The sequence below is a fragment of the Corapipo altera genome, unplaced genomic scaffold (assembly GCF_003945725.1).
Source record: "Corapipo altera isolate COAL_440 unplaced genomic scaffold, ASM394572v1 64, whole genome shotgun sequence".
Taxonomy (NCBI): Eukaryota; Metazoa; Chordata; class Aves; order Passeriformes; family Pipridae; genus Corapipo; species Corapipo altera.
In genome coordinates, this window is record NW_020884893.1 from 3,149,148 (window position 1) to 3,164,398 (window position 15,251).

General features: G+C 42.1%; 1 protein-coding gene and 1 long non-coding RNA gene across 3 annotated transcripts in view; one reads left to right on the forward strand and one right to left on the reverse strand.

Annotated features, from left to right (window-relative positions):
• Positions 1–66: 66 nt before the first annotated feature.
• Positions 67–4,576, forward strand: LOC113948522. Its single transcript, XR_003528180.1, has 4 exons — positions 67–264; positions 1,806–1,940; positions 3,317–3,408; positions 4,492–4,576. It is a non-coding gene; the product is annotated as an uncharacterized LOC113948522 (long non-coding RNA).
• A 4,109-nt stretch (positions 4,577–8,685) lies between these two features.
• Positions 8,686–15,251, reverse strand: part of NFATC2 (nuclear factor of activated T cells 2) — an 85,084-nt gene continuing 78,518 nt past the window's right edge. For both annotated transcript variants that reach the window (XM_027646185.1, XM_027646187.1), the window contains exon 10: positions 8,686–9,755. In XM_027646185.1, coding sequence (XP_027501986.1) covers positions 9,700–9,755 — 56 coding nt within the window. In that variant the 3' untranslated portion in view covers positions 8,686–9,699. The remainder of the gene's footprint in view (positions 9,756–15,251) is intronic.

Sequence of the window (15,251 nt, forward strand, 5' to 3'; positions counted from 1 at the left end):
GCCGGCAGCCACCTCAAACCTCATGAATTTGGGGGAGCAGGGCTGTGGGTATTGATGTGGGCTCAGACTTCTGATAACTGGGTTTGTGCCTGGTTGTCATCACAGCTGCTGTGCAAACACTGGTTAAACTCACAGATCTGCTGTGAGTAATAGAAAAGACCTCATCCCTGACCATCACCCCCTGCCTGCTGTGTGGGACATGGGAGCGGAGATCGGCCCAGAAAATTCCCTGCTTTCTTTGGAGGGAAAAAGAGCAGGCACAAGGTGAACCAAACTGCATGGAAGCCTGGAAAACCAAGATTTTGGAAAAGTGCAGGTGTGTGTTGGGGGGTAACAGCTTTGCCTGGCAGTGCCTCAGCTGTCCTTGGCTGTCAGAGTGGGGAGGATCAGAGTGGCTGTGACACCTGCTCACAGCTCAGCCGTGACACGGTGCTGGGTGGGAGGCTGGGATGTGAGAGGGTGCAGCACGTGCTGCTGCTGCCATCAGGACCCTGCATCCCTCTCCCCAAATGCTGGCCACCCTGAGAAGGGTTTTCCATGGTCGGCCCATCTCCTGCTCCCTCTGGGGGTCTCAGATGAGTCCCTGCCCCGAGGCTGTGGTGCAGGACCAGCGCTGAGCTCAGCTCCCTGCAGATGGCACTGATATCCTGTGCAGCAGCAAACCTTCCCTGCATTTTTCCCAGACTTTTTTTCTTGCTAGGGAAAACAAAAAAAGACACAACCCTCCATGCAGTATAAAGAGCACATTTTCTATAAACTTTGCTTGGCCCCAGCCTGCAGCTGAGAGGGAGTGGTGGTGTTGTGAGGCAAAGTGTTACACTGCCCATTCCCACACCAAAACCTAGAAAATCATGGAATTACTCAGGCTGGAAAAGACCTTTAAGATCAGAGTCCAACTCTTAACATAGTGCTGCCAGTGTAAGATACACGGTCACAGCTCAATTACATTTATTCCTTCCATTTATTTCTCATGGTATAAAATCTTTTTTAAAGGTAAATGAAGCCAATATGGTTTCTTGTAAGAGCCCTGTATAGAAGCCAGAATGAATCCTGATTTATAGAACTGAGCTTAGAACTGGGAAAAAGAGTAAGGAAAGAAAGGTGCTCCTGACTGAACTGGTCACTGGAGACTTAACTCAAAAGGGAAAGGTCTCTTCCCCCACTTTTCCTTTAGTGAAGCCTAAAAAAAGCTTAGAAATATGAAAAAGCTTAGAAATTAAACATCAGCTGGGCTTTGATTTCAGTGGTCTGTTCATGCTGATATAAGCAGACAGCTGAGAAGGCTTTCACGACCCTTCTCATATTTCAATAAGGTTAAATAAAGGGTCCATGAAAAATACACTCAGGCCAACTTAAACCTTCAGGTCAAGCCCAGGGGTACAAGGAGTTAAACTGCTTTTTCTTGCTGCTGGTTTCTTACCAGGCACAGCCCAGCCCTTGGAGCAGTTAATAACACCTAGAAATAACTTCTTTAATGGCATGAAATCCCAGAGTTGTGCATGACTGATGCAGCTGGCTGGGAAGGGCTGCCGTGCTTTCAGCTTGGTTTCTGAGGAAAACAAGGCTGGTATGGTGAACGCTGGCTGCTCCCACAGCCCATCCCCGGCCTGAGAGTCCATTTCATCCAAACTCCCCGGGCAGAGCAGAGCTCTCATGGGCAGTTAGGCAGCTAATAGACTGCAAAAGCCCAGAAAAATACATCCTTTTACTGTTTGTGTGTATATCTGAGCAACAGATAATGTTTTTATTTTAGTGCCTGCCCCTCGAGCTCTGGGCTGCCTCTGAACTCTGCCTCTTGATTTCAGCTATAATTTCAGTGGTCTGCTGAATAAAGAGGTGCCTTTGTACTGCAGTCACCTCCAATGCCTGGCTTTGGCCCATTGGTGTGCATGCAGCTCCTGCCAGCCTCTCCCATCACCTCCTTCCCCTGGGTTTTTAGGGTAAGTGGTTGCTCACAATCTCAGCAATTTTGCTGTGCCAGCAGTGCTGCCCTTAGGGTCAGTAGGAGCCCAAATCCTCTGCTGTGGCCTTCCCTTCCTAAATAAAACTAATTCAAACCCCTCTATAATATGAGTTCACTGAAATGATGAGTTCACAGGAGCAGATGGTCCAACTAAGGTCCAGGGATAGGGAAGATAAGGATGGTGTAGGGTGGGAGCTCATCTTCCCTGTGAAGCTCCCTTACAGCAGCCCAGTTAAGCTTTGCCACCTGAGCAAGTCAGTGATGATGTATTTAGAAAAGAATCTGGTATGAAGCTGAAAGGCAGCTTCTTAAATTGCCTAAATTACATTTGTATTCAAAAAAAGAAAAAGAAGTTGTAAATCGCATATTTACACAACAGAGCACGCGAGCGAGAGAGGGCTCATACGAGACCCAGATGTTCACTAGAAACAGGGATTGTTCTTCCTTGCTGCTACCCTGAAAACTGGGAAAAGAGTCAGCTATGTTGAAGGGTTACAAAGGAGGGAGTTAAGTCTACAAAATCCAGGAAATTTCCCGTTAAGACGAAAAACCAGGGGTACTGTTGTAGTCTTTCAATTCTGACCCAAGACATAAATTAAAGCCAGAGGATCGGGTCAGGTGCTCGGGTTCTCAGCCCTTAACTGTGGAATTTCCAGGTTAAGTTACTTAAACTTTCCTGCTGCTGAATAAAGCTAAAATCCTGTGTGCCATATATTTGCTCATCATAAAATGTTCTCTCCCAGCCAGTAACAGCTTCTTTGTTGGCGAGGCCTGTCTGGTTTATGAGCTTCCCAGCCTTTGTACAGGGTTCTGGGAGTTAAGAACTTCCACATGGTGCCTGCTCCGAGGCTTTTGTGAATAAGCAAAGCAAAGTAAAGCATTTGCTCCATGTCCAGCAAACGCATCAAATATGGTTTGAATTCTCTGGTTTTAAATGCAAAGGATAATATTGATTTTGTTAAGGTAAATGTCTTTAATTGCATGCTGGATAAACTCGCCTCTTACTGAGGCATAATGGGCTCTGGGCACCCTTCCAGCACAGCAGTATGAAAATGTCTCTTTTAGTGTCTCCAGTAGAGAAATGTAGGATTAGGATTTAGATGAACAACAATGAAATGGAGTACATCCCCAGTCTCTGAAAAAAGCATCTACTGATGCAGAAGGACATTTACTCAGATAGAAATTAATTCTTTATTAAGGTAGAAAGTCTGCAGTACCTGTTATGTGGATTGTTTGGGGCTTTTTATTGGGATGGTGGGAATAGAAAATCAAAAGAGGTGAAAATAGACAAGAAGAGAAAATGAAGAAGTTCATAAAATTGTCCCTGTATGACTTGATCTATCTCATCTACAGAACCTGAGTGGGATCTTGATGCAAAGGGGAACTGAGCAACTCATTAAAGAAGAAATATTCTGTACTCTGACATCCTTATGCACATCCCACTTGTGAGTATTTAGGAGGGTGACAAGGACATGAAGACTATCAAGTGGGTGACTCAGCCCCTTGACATTAGTTTAGCAAAGGCAATAACGGTGTTTAAGAACAGACCAAACACTCTTGCAGCAGATGATGCCCTTTCATTTATTGCTAATCTACCATATTACAAGCAATATATAAAAATATTTTACAGATAGAAAAAAAAATCATTACATTGGAGGTTAACAACGTTGTTGTAGGAATGTGAATGACAGAAACCCCTTTTCAGTTGTGGAAGTTAGGTTTTTGAACTAGCAATTTGATTCAAAAGACATCTGTTAGGGTGATTTGAGTGACAAATGCTCACTCCTGTGTCTGTTAACATATGGCTTTACCTGAACATCCAGGGCAGGGCTCCGGGGGGATTGGACTTCAGAGGGGGAATCACTTCAGAATTACACACACACACTCAAACACACAGATCTGTGAGTCCCAGTCAGGCCATCACTGTTCATACTGAGCTGTCCCTCCACTCCCCGTTGGTCTCACACCACCTGTGCCTCAGGTGCTGCTCAGCATCACTAAACTGAGGGCAGCTCAATCCTGGAACAGCTGAGGATTCCAACAGCATATCTGTGGATTTCTGGGCTATTACAAACACATAAATCATGAGTCATTTTTGTGACAGTCATTGTAGAACTTTCTACTCCATTTTGCTATTTTATGGGAGTTATTGACAAGGAACTCAAACCACCAATCCCCAGATAACCACTCGTTTTGCAGCTGATATCATCTTTCACAGCATCAGCACCTTCATTTGAAATTTACTGCAATGTGGGTCAGGGGCTAACTCATATTTTTTTGCACCCCAGAAACAATAAAAATGGCTAAACAAACCTTAAACAGCCCTGAGTGGGTTAGACACTGACAGGCAGTTTAACAAATCACTATCAGCTGCCACCCACTGCACTTATAAAGGGGCAGATATTAAAGGTACAGATGTCAATCTTATGGCAAACATACAAAAAGGTGGATTGTTCATTCTGAACTGAGATGAATAAAGAATTATAACCTTCCATGTGTGACAGCAGAGTGTTGCCTTACTCTTACAGGTAAGAAACAACTGCAATGTAAACGATGAGGAATTTGCAATTCAGCCCATCTAGACCCAACATCAGCATCTCTTCCTATTGCACAGGAATATGGAACATAAATAACAAACACTCAGAATTGCAGATAAACCGGAACGTCAGATGACTTTAAGTGGTGCAAAAATTATGAGGATCTGAATCAGTTTAAGATTTGAAATTAAGACAGTCATTTTCTGGAGTCCCATCTGGCAGATAATTGTTCCCTATTAAGTAGCAATTTGGAAAGAAATGCAGGGGGAAAAGTCAGATTGAAATATTTAGAAACATATTTCTCAAGCATTTAAAGCTCTCTTTGAAGTCTTTGGGAAATCTATCAAATACATGGGTTTTTTTAGGACAATAACAATTCAACAACAATTGCATAGAAAATTAAGACATTGAGAAAATGAAAATCGATCCTTTATAAATACTAACCTTAATCCAAAAAGTGTTGCATATTTGGTCAGACAAAAAGCATAGTCACTTTTTTGTAAAGATATGGATTACAAAATATACTTTAAAAACATGCTAGCTACTCTGAGAACTGGTTTAGATATGTTATCAAGCAGCAGCTTTTTATACAATAGAGAATAACATAGTGCTGGTTTGGGAAATATTCTACATTCAGAAAATGCTGTATTCCTACAAGGAGCATGGAAGTGATACATATTTACATGGATACAAATAAAGCAAGTGCAAAAACCATGACTCTTCTACATTCTTTCTACCATAAAAACACATACATGAGACACTTTCACTCCATTGTTGTTGCTCAGATCTTACATTCTGCTCATTCTCATGGAGAAAAACAAAAACAGGACTTCATATTTCATTGCAAGTATCTTCACAAGCAATTCCCCTCCTGGCAAACTCGACTTCCAACACTCATAACTGACAAAAAAAAATAAAAAATCTTCCTGATGTCTGTCCACTCCCAGTCCACTCTCAGACTGTTTACATATCATGAATGATGATTTTTATTCTACGTATATTTGATGCAGAAGTTTATAGAAGCTCATCCTGTATTCGCAGCCAAAGCTTGGATGGAAAAATGGAAGTAAAAAAAAAACAAACCACACACACAGACACACAAAAAGAGATGAACTTTTGAGTTCCAACGAGCCCCATGTACTTTGCATGGTGTAACTTTGATGGAAAATGCATTAGAGTTGTTCACCCTGTAGACAAGATATTTGTAGGCCTTTGGTACAATGGCAGGAAGGCACTGTGGTGAAACATTCAGATAACTGAGGAAAGACAGAATTTCCTCATGTGCAAATATGGCTATCTTCCAGATAAAGTGAGAACAAATTACTCACAAAATGGTATTAACTCTTCCAAGGTTAAGCTCATGTTTCTACAGAAAGAGAGCAAGTTGTATTAAGTAACAAAAATATTAATACTGAAAAACACTGCTCAGCAAGAACAGGAAATAATTTAGTACTGTATATTTTGAAGTTCCTCAGCCAAGCTATATAATTTTAATGTATCAGTTTTCATTGTAAAAAGAGACAACAATGCATAACACTATGTCTGAGGATGCTCCTTTTCTCCAGAAATAAATACAAAGTTGGTTAAAGCTGTATTATTTAACTACTGGTTGCACATAAAAGTAGATAGGGCAGCACAGCCTGACCTCATGTAGCTGTAAATAAAACCACTAAAATGTAGTCTATAGTATGTACATGGTATGAACCCTCAGTCCTGGCTCCATGTGCTGCTCACATGGGGCTGGAGCCAGGACAGGATCGTGACCCAACGTTGTAATGGGGTTGTGTGTGTTCATATAAAATCGTATTTATACAATGTACCCAGATAGATCAGAGAATCAAGGAATGGTCTGGGTTGGAAGGGACCTTAAAACTCATCCAGTCCCACCCCCTGCCATGGGCAGGGACACCTTCCACCAGCCCAGGTTGCTCCAAGCCCTGTCCAGCCTGGCCTTGGACACTTCCAGGGATCCAGGGGCAGCCACAGCTTCTCTGGGCAACCTGTGCCAGGGCCTCCCCACCCTCCCAGGGAAGAATTTCTTCCTAATATCCAACCTAAAACTACTCTGTCAGTTTGAAGCCATTCCCCCTTGCCCTGTCACTTCCGTCCTTGTCTATGTGGGTATATTATATAAACTACATGTATATGCATCTGCACAAACACACAAACAGATTAATATCTATGCATTAAAAATGAGGAAGGAATATAGCTAATGCAAGAGCAACAAAAGCACCTGTAGCACATTTAAAAAAAAAAACAAACAAATCCCAAACACTCTCTCCTCAAAAACAAAGTGCCTGAAGGAACATGTAAGCACAGTGGAAATGTACATTTTGGTTACAGAGCCCAGGTGTCCTGGGTGTGTCCTGAACAGGAGTTCTTGGAGCACTGCAGGGGCTCAGGGGTTTGCCTGCCTGGGGCCCTCTGACCACTGAAAAGCCTTTGCTACAAGTCCACGACCTATTTTGCATGGCCAAATATTGCAGCTTTCAGCTACTCTTTCCTTTTGTGATGTATTAAAAGGACATTTCAGCATCTACAATATGTAAGGCAGAACTTAACCCTTGACTTTCCTGTTTGCTCATATCCAGCACTAGATTGTCCTTTTTTCTCTTCTTTTTTTGACTGATATTACTCTAAAAATAAATATGCAAAAAATTATACTCCTAAATTGATGAGCAGTTGCTACAATCACCAAATATACTTATAGACAGCATCAGCACATCTACAGATCTTAAAAAAACCTTTATATTCTTGAGATTCTGTTTAAAATCCAGCAAAGGAAAAGGTTCTGTCAGTTCTTTGCGATTTTCTGGTTTTCTGTGAGTGGGTTTTTGGTTTATTTGTTTATTTAATTGCTTTTAAATTTCTCCTATACTTTACAGGTTGGACCAGGGAAAGACATTTTAATACTTCCAAGTGTGAAACTGGGAGACACATTTGGTCTGTTCTTTTACTCAGCTGCAGCAAAGAACTCCTGATAGGGAACCTTTGGTCTTTAGAATATGTCCATCAGACTGCATTAAAAATCCACTATGTCTGTCAGATTCTGGCACACTGACAGTCTTAAAACAATCCAAAATAGCTTATTTGAGGCATGTGAGCCAGTCAAAGTACTCTGTGAGTGCTGTTTAACAGTAATTCCCCTGTGCTGGAGTCCTTTCAGCTGGTCTGGGCCTCAGTTTTGGTTCTATAAAAGTCAGCAGTAAAAAAAGAGGCCATTTTCACCTCTGCAGGTACAGGCTGAGGCTGGGCCATCTCACCAGTCGTGCTGCCGCAACGTGTGGAGCTCACAACATGAGCACCAGAACTGAGGCAGCCAGGGAGTTTTTGGTGTTGCTGAAATGGGACACGGGGGACTCATTTTGGGACAAAATATTTGAATCTCACCAAGTGGAAACAGAAGCCAAGTCCCCAAGGTGTGTTATTAACGCCAGGTTGGGATGTGCAGGGCTCTGCTTGGGTTCTGGAGCCGGGCTGGGCTGAATCCGGAGTTTAGGGCTGCTCTTGTGAAATTCAGATTTCTGTTTCAGATCCAGACCTGTTGAGACCCAGGTCAGGTGTTCTGGAGGGTCCAAATCTGCCTCCCACTCTAAACACCAAGACCTTGCAGACTTTAAGCACCAGCTTTTAGCGGTAAAAAATACAAACTCAATACTCACAAAGAGATTTTGGTTGGACTGAGCACAAACTCTGCAGGGACTGTGCAAGATCTGTCTCGAGCCATTAGGGAACCAATTTTGGGGCTGCTCTGCTGCATTCCCATAACGTAATTCCTGCTGTGAGCACGTGGACACGCTGGTATTCAGCAAAGTTTACCGGGAAACAACCGAAAACAGGATTAATTTCACTGCGCTTTTTAGAATAGAGAGCAGGCTCAACACTCCTAGAAGTATCAGTGTTCCTCATTTATAAAACCTATTTCCTAAAATATTATGGCTGTTTTTTACTGCACATCAATTACCCACGTAGGATGTCCTTTTATCCCCCTGTGGAGGCACTGACACTCCAAAGTGTTCTGACTTGTAGATGTGCAACTGCAGGTGGCAGCGGTTACCTGGTATTGTGATAAGCAGTGTCAGCACAAGCTATTCTAACACATGAAGCAAAACACAACAAAATACTAACTCACGTGGAAATGTAACTTTTCCAGAGATTGCTGGTAGCTTTGCAAAGCTAAAGAGACAAGGTGAGTATAAGTAAGCGTATATTTTTTATGGAATGTATGGCTTCTGTAGGATGCAATTATTTTCCTCTGCAGCTTGGGGTGATTAAATGTTCCAGCTGCTAAATGAGACAATCAGACAAGTTACAGGCCAATAGCGGGTTCTACATGAAAAGAAACAGCAACAGTTTGTTAGAGAGAAAATATCTAAGTTGTGTTCATACACTGCCTGAATATTAATAAGGATCAATCATAAAATCTTTAGATTTACTGTGACTCCTAGATATTAATCTCTATTTTATCTGCCTTTATGTTACCTTGGGACAGGTGTTGCAACTGCTGAATTGTTCTTTTTCACTGGTTCTCAGTGAGAATCCCTCTCCTTCAAATTCCTATCCAGTCTGACACGAAAAATGAAGAAAACTCCTGGATTCAGCTGACATTTACTGTTTGAAATACCAATCACAGTGCTCAGAGTCAGAAAAAAATGGCTTTTGATCCCAGGTTGGATAAAGGCCAAGCAAGCTTGGGTTGCCTCAGTTTCCTACAATAATAAAATTTCTCAGAAGGGCTTTGAGACCTGGAGGGCAAGTCCTTGCTAGCGACCTGCAAACCATGTTATTCTTTTATGGAATATATTACTCTTTCTTCCCCCATTTCCCACCCCACCCAAATAAGCTCTAATGCACGACCTCCCTTGCTTTGTGTGGTTCAGGAGTGACAGATCACTTCTCCCTCAGCACTAAGATAGATCAATACATAGATATTTTGCAGCAGGCTTGAAGTGTTTCCTCAGACAGATGCTCTGTTACATGAGAACAATACAATCTTTGGAGGAAAGGAAGGGTGTCCTTCTTGGTGTTTACAGAGAGAGGTGGCAAGTTGCTTAGTCAAGGCTGTCACTTGATGCCAATACATTGTTCCTTGCATTGAGATGAACTGTAAAGGAAGCTGGAGGTTGCAGGGGCACTGGAAGGACCTAAGAGGTCAGTTATGGAAGGATTCGGTAAAAGTTGTCTCACAAATCTCTTCTTCTATGTCTGACTTCTGGCAGGGAGTCCAGAAAATTCCTTCCTGATAATTTCGTTAACTGTGAAATAAAAGAGAGAGGAGGAAATGTTAAAGCACTTTCAAACCCAGGACAAGTGGAAAGTAAAAGCAATCCTTGGGTAGTTTGCTGTCAAGCTGAAAACATCCCCTCCATTCATAACATAATTTCATTAAAGCCTAAAACTTTTAGTCCTATTTACCCAGACTACACATTTTTGGAAGGCAAGGGGGAAGGAGTGGAGAGAGGGGGTTTACACTGTGTTCAGCTTCAAGTACCATAAAACACACCTGAGAGGCTGCACTGGGAAGCCAGTACCTGCCACATCCCACACACACAACACTTGCCCTCTGGCACAGACATTGCCCTTACCCGAGGGAAAAAAGAAAAATCTCGAAGTCTCTAAGCATTTAAACACATTCACTAGGCTGAAATAAGATTATTTTGAAGAGAAAAAAGGCCAAGTTTGGAGGAAATACAGTGAACAGTGAAGAAAACACAGAGACTGCAATTCAGGTGAGGAAGTGTAGTTTGTGTTTGGGTGGTTCTTGTTTGCTTTTCTTTTTCTTTTTTAATTGATAATCTCACTCTAAATTCTCTTTGCTCTACATTGTTATGTTTGTTTGTAGACTGTAGCATAAGCAACTTCCATGCACCACCAGGATACTGTCAGAGGCTGGGACAGGCTTGTTAATAAAACTCAAGAGAAGACATTGAAAAACTTTGTTCTCTGTTTAAAAAGTCAGACCAGTAGTATATGTTATATATAACAACCAATCTCTCCTGTTAACTTCCTCTCTTACTTGCCTAAAGCACCCTTTGGTACCTCCTGGAACAACAGTTCTCTCTCTAGAATTTAAGTGCTCTCCAGAACTTAAATGCAGAAAGTTCCCATCTCTCCATGCTCACAAATCCCACCATCAACAGCCCACAGTTTAGTTCTTTCTAATTCCAGCTGGGAAAAGTGCCTGATTTCAACCAGATTGGTGCCTTTTGGAGATGACATGGGGAAAAAAAGCCTTGCTGACAGAACTCCTGTCCTCCTGCTGCCCAACATTCTACCTGCCACCATCACCTGCTGGCTTCTACCAGCCCCTGGGGTGAATTCTTGCAAATCAAGCCCATCTGTGGGGATCTGGTGTGGTGCTGCTCTGCAGTGCAAGTGAGCAACCAGAGGGAGGTGAGGTTGGTCCACTTTGAGGCCAAAACCTCCTCCAGCTCAGTCAGAGCTTCCTGTTTGCTCTACCCAGGAAATGAGAGGAGCAGGTCTTCAATGGAAATTTTTCACAGCCTCAGCTAAAAATAGCAGTGAGGTAAAAGAAATGGGCACCCACTCTTACAGGGTCATTTCCTTTCTAAAAACAAGTGGGCTGAGGCTGGAGGCTGATTTATTTATCGACACGTTTGTTTGAGCAGCCAGTGTACCAAAAATATCATATATGAATTTCCTTTTATTTAATACAATAATGGAAATATCAGAGCCAACAATCATATCTAGGAAGGGTTAAATACAAGCGAAACATGAACAGATAATTGAGTTTACTAAACCTACAGGCTTTTGAGGGGTCCAGATTTGTTTGTTTCCCTGGCTGGACGGTGTGGGCAAATGCTGACTCAGCCTGCAAACTTCACTTTCCCTCCTGTGTGCTGAACAGAAGGTCAGCAGTGGGTTCTGTGGGCTGAGGTTATAGGGGGACTGCACTCTGAATAGAGCTAAAAGGTTGCAGGGAACAGCATGAAACAAGAACCCCACGGAGTGGCTGCAGGACTGAGATTGCTCCCTGCGAGCTCGAACAGGTTTTCTGTTGGAGACACCTGAATGACAAGAGCTCCCAGTGATCACTTGGCCTGAAGGTCCTGTAGTCACCCTGAATTTCACCTAAACTCAAGTGGAGAGGGGAGTGTCAGGTGCAGTTTAGGCTGGACAACAGTAGTCTAGGAGCTCTGAGTGAAAGGTGTAAGTCAGTGCTTGTCCCTGCACTAAAAGTCCTGATCTACAACCAGAGTCCCTAAATCTAATGAATATATAAATGTAACAGGAATGGATCCCAAGGCAAGTATCTCTCTCCCAGCTTGGAGTCACCTCCAGACCAAGCCTAGTGAAATCACACATCTTTGTGATTTGGGAGCACATGGATCCAGATCCAGGCATAATCCAACAGATCTGGGTTTCAACAGAACAAAATTGGCAAACTGAGACCTATCTAAAGCTCAGAGGAAGCCGAGATCATGTGCTGAACTTGCTCTTCTCTACTCCCATCTATCTTTTTTTAGTAGCATGGTTAAAATGTAGCTCAAGTATCAGTTCTCATTATTTGCTCATTTCTAGCTGAGAGGAAATGGAGATGATGTGATTAAGAAATAAAATATTGTTGTTTAAGGTGCCTGGAGTGTGGCTGCTCTGGAGCTATTGATATGTTTAATGATTAAATGGGGTCACAAGGACATATGTTAAGATAACAAAAGATTAAATCATAAAAAAGGATATTGAAATTACAGTTGACATCAGCCATGCAGACCAAGGTTGGCCCTGAATCCCTTCAGCATATCCTCTGTTACACTACTGTTGTGCAACCACAACAATGACCCTGGTGCTTGAAGACCCCATCAGACACTGCAGAGGCTGCTGGAATCGTGGGATAATGTCTGTGATCCCCTAATTGCTCAGCTTTGATGGGGCAGAGTCAGTCTCTCAGGTTATAGGCCTCAAAGACATTTAAGCCTCTAATTCACATCCCCTCAGATAGAAATCTGGAGCGTGTTCACTTGCAGGATGACAGTGGGTTGTATTAAATACCAAGCTCCACTGGGTAGTCCAGAGACAGAAAACAGCCCCCAGTTCAGCTGGCAGAGAGTCAGGCTCCCTGGAATTGATTCTGTACATGGAACTGATTCTATACATGTAATTGATTCTATACATGCAGTTGATTCTACACGTGCACACCCCCCTCTGCCTGTGTGCACACACAGCCACACATCCAAGTGACAGCTCCACCAGTGTTGTCCCATGGATCTGTCTGGAATAACACCAATGAAGTTGATGTTGTCACAGTACTACACCCATGGCAGTGATGCACTTGGAATATATTCTGAATATATAAACAAGTAAAAACTTGAATTTTCTTGTTAGCATTTTCACCTGATAACATGTTAATCATTTTTATAAGGCACTTTAGTTGTCTCATTTATTGCATTGAAACAATTACAGCTGCTTGTTTCTCATGTAAAATGAAAAAAAGCACCAGAAGGAAGGTGCAGTAGGGTGTCTGTAGCCTCTTTACTTTGGGGATCCTGCAAGAGTGAGGGGCTCATCAGAGGGGGCAAAGCTCAGCCCCAGTGGGCTCCTCCCTGCAGTGGGCAGGGATCCTGCAATATTCCTGCAATAGTCCATGTCTGCTCCACTGACCCATCCAAGAAGTGTTTTGACATGCAAAGCAAACACAAGGCACGTGGGGAGGAACTAATGGAATAACAGGGGCTGGGGAGGAAAGCTGAACCCTGGATTTGTAGTGTGCCCCCAAAACGTGACCAGGCAAACCACAGTCCTACTGTGGGTCCAGCTGCTGCCTGGGAAGGACAGGATGCTCTAGCCCAGCATGCACAGCCCCATCTCTCCTTCCCTGCCCACCAGGCCCCAGCTACTTCAGGACAGTTCTGTGGTTCACAAGTGGGGAAGAAAAAGAACGAAAAAAAATTAAATTAAATAAGATTTTAAACCCTTTAAGCCAAATAAAAAGGGGCATGACTTTTTAATTGAAAAAAAAAAAATAAATAAAGGTTAAGAGAAACACACAGCTGGAGAAAAGGCAGAAAAATACCAATTACCTTTCTTTTTGATTGCTTGGATCAAAGATCACAGTCATTCTTTTTCATATAATGTTTTGTATCCAGCTAAGGTGTGTATCTATCAGCTCTGAAAAAGATTTGCAAAACCATTTTTGAGAAAAAAAGGTAACCTTTGACCTACGTTGCACGGTCAAATGTTACAGCTTTCAGCTACTCTTTCATTTTGTGGTTTATTTTATTAAAAGGACATTTCAGCACACACAATACATAAGGCAGAACTGAACCGCTGACCTTTCTGTTTGCTCAGATCCAGCACTAGATTTTACTTTTTTCCCCCTCTTTTCTCGGCTGGTATTATCTAAAAATGAATATGCCAAAAATTACAACTCCTAAATTGATGACAAAACACGTGAAATGCTGATAATTTGATCTGAGACTTCAGAGGCACAGGAGGTCCCTGCGACTGGTACGTCAGGTCAAAGACTAGTCACTGCCTTTTGCAAAAGTCAGGTCTGTTATCACCTCAGTGGCCCAAGTAAGATACAATACATTTATGCCAAATCAAAAGTCTGTCCCTTTTAATTAAGAGATCTAACCATAGTGGCTGTGTAAATTAGACTTTGCCTTAATTTTACAGAACAGGAAAGATGAGCAAAGAAATCATGAAAGTTACAGTCTTTGCTTCAAACACAAATAAGGTGATTTTTTTTCTCATAAAAAAAGATATTCTGCTTCATTTTTTCCTATCTAATCTCTTTAAATTTCGTTTGAAATCACCATGAAAGCATTTGGCACTTCTGCAAAACCACGTGGAAATTAAAAAAAGAATCGCAATTTTAAGGAGGAAAAACTGCTTCTTAAAAACTAAGTTTTGAGTGCAAGATTCAGAAGTGTCTCTGCTGCTGGATTTCAGGTGACTATATATAGAAAAGAAATATTTTACTTGGCTCCCAAGGATTGTGCAGCCACGTATCATAAACTGGAACCTACCACTCAGTACACAGCCTATTTTATACTCTGCATCCTGGAAAATCAGCTTTTGCACATGTGAGCACAGCAACTCATTGACTGCTAAATACAAACTTTGGTGGATAAGGCATAAGGAGCCTAAACCCAAAAAACTGTGCTGGGGAAAAAATACTGGGGGTGTGGGGTTGTTTTATAAATTAACAGCAATAAAAAAGCTTTTTTTCTGGAAATTTGGGACATGTAACTGCTAAGATGTTCTTGGCCATAAAGCTTTATTTAATTACACATCAAGAAAAGGGTTTTCTGCTTACTGAAATAATGTCAATAGATACACCCGGCAACTTTTCTTCCCTGTCCTGCTTGTAATCTATGGAGTCTGTGTATAAACTTCTTCCACACCATCCAGCCCAACAGGAATCAGGTCATCTCCACTAATTAAGCAAACCCTTGGAAGTTACTGATCTCAAACTAAGTGGCAATTCAAGTCCTAGGATCCATTTTTGCTACAGTAGTTTCAACAGACTCAAACCCCCTTGACATTACTCCGTGCATTTAACAACATAACCCAGATATCTGATGGAAAACAAAATCTAAATAAAAATGCATATTTTTGGCTAAAGGCTGTCCCAACTGATATCCATATATAAACACCTCAGGATTCACAGGATCTGGATTTCACTCAGGACATTTAAATATCCTTCCCCTATATCTCAGTACAGTCCCAGAGTGAGGTGCAAAAATAAAATGACCAGTACCTACGGTACTATCCTACCCAAAATGTTT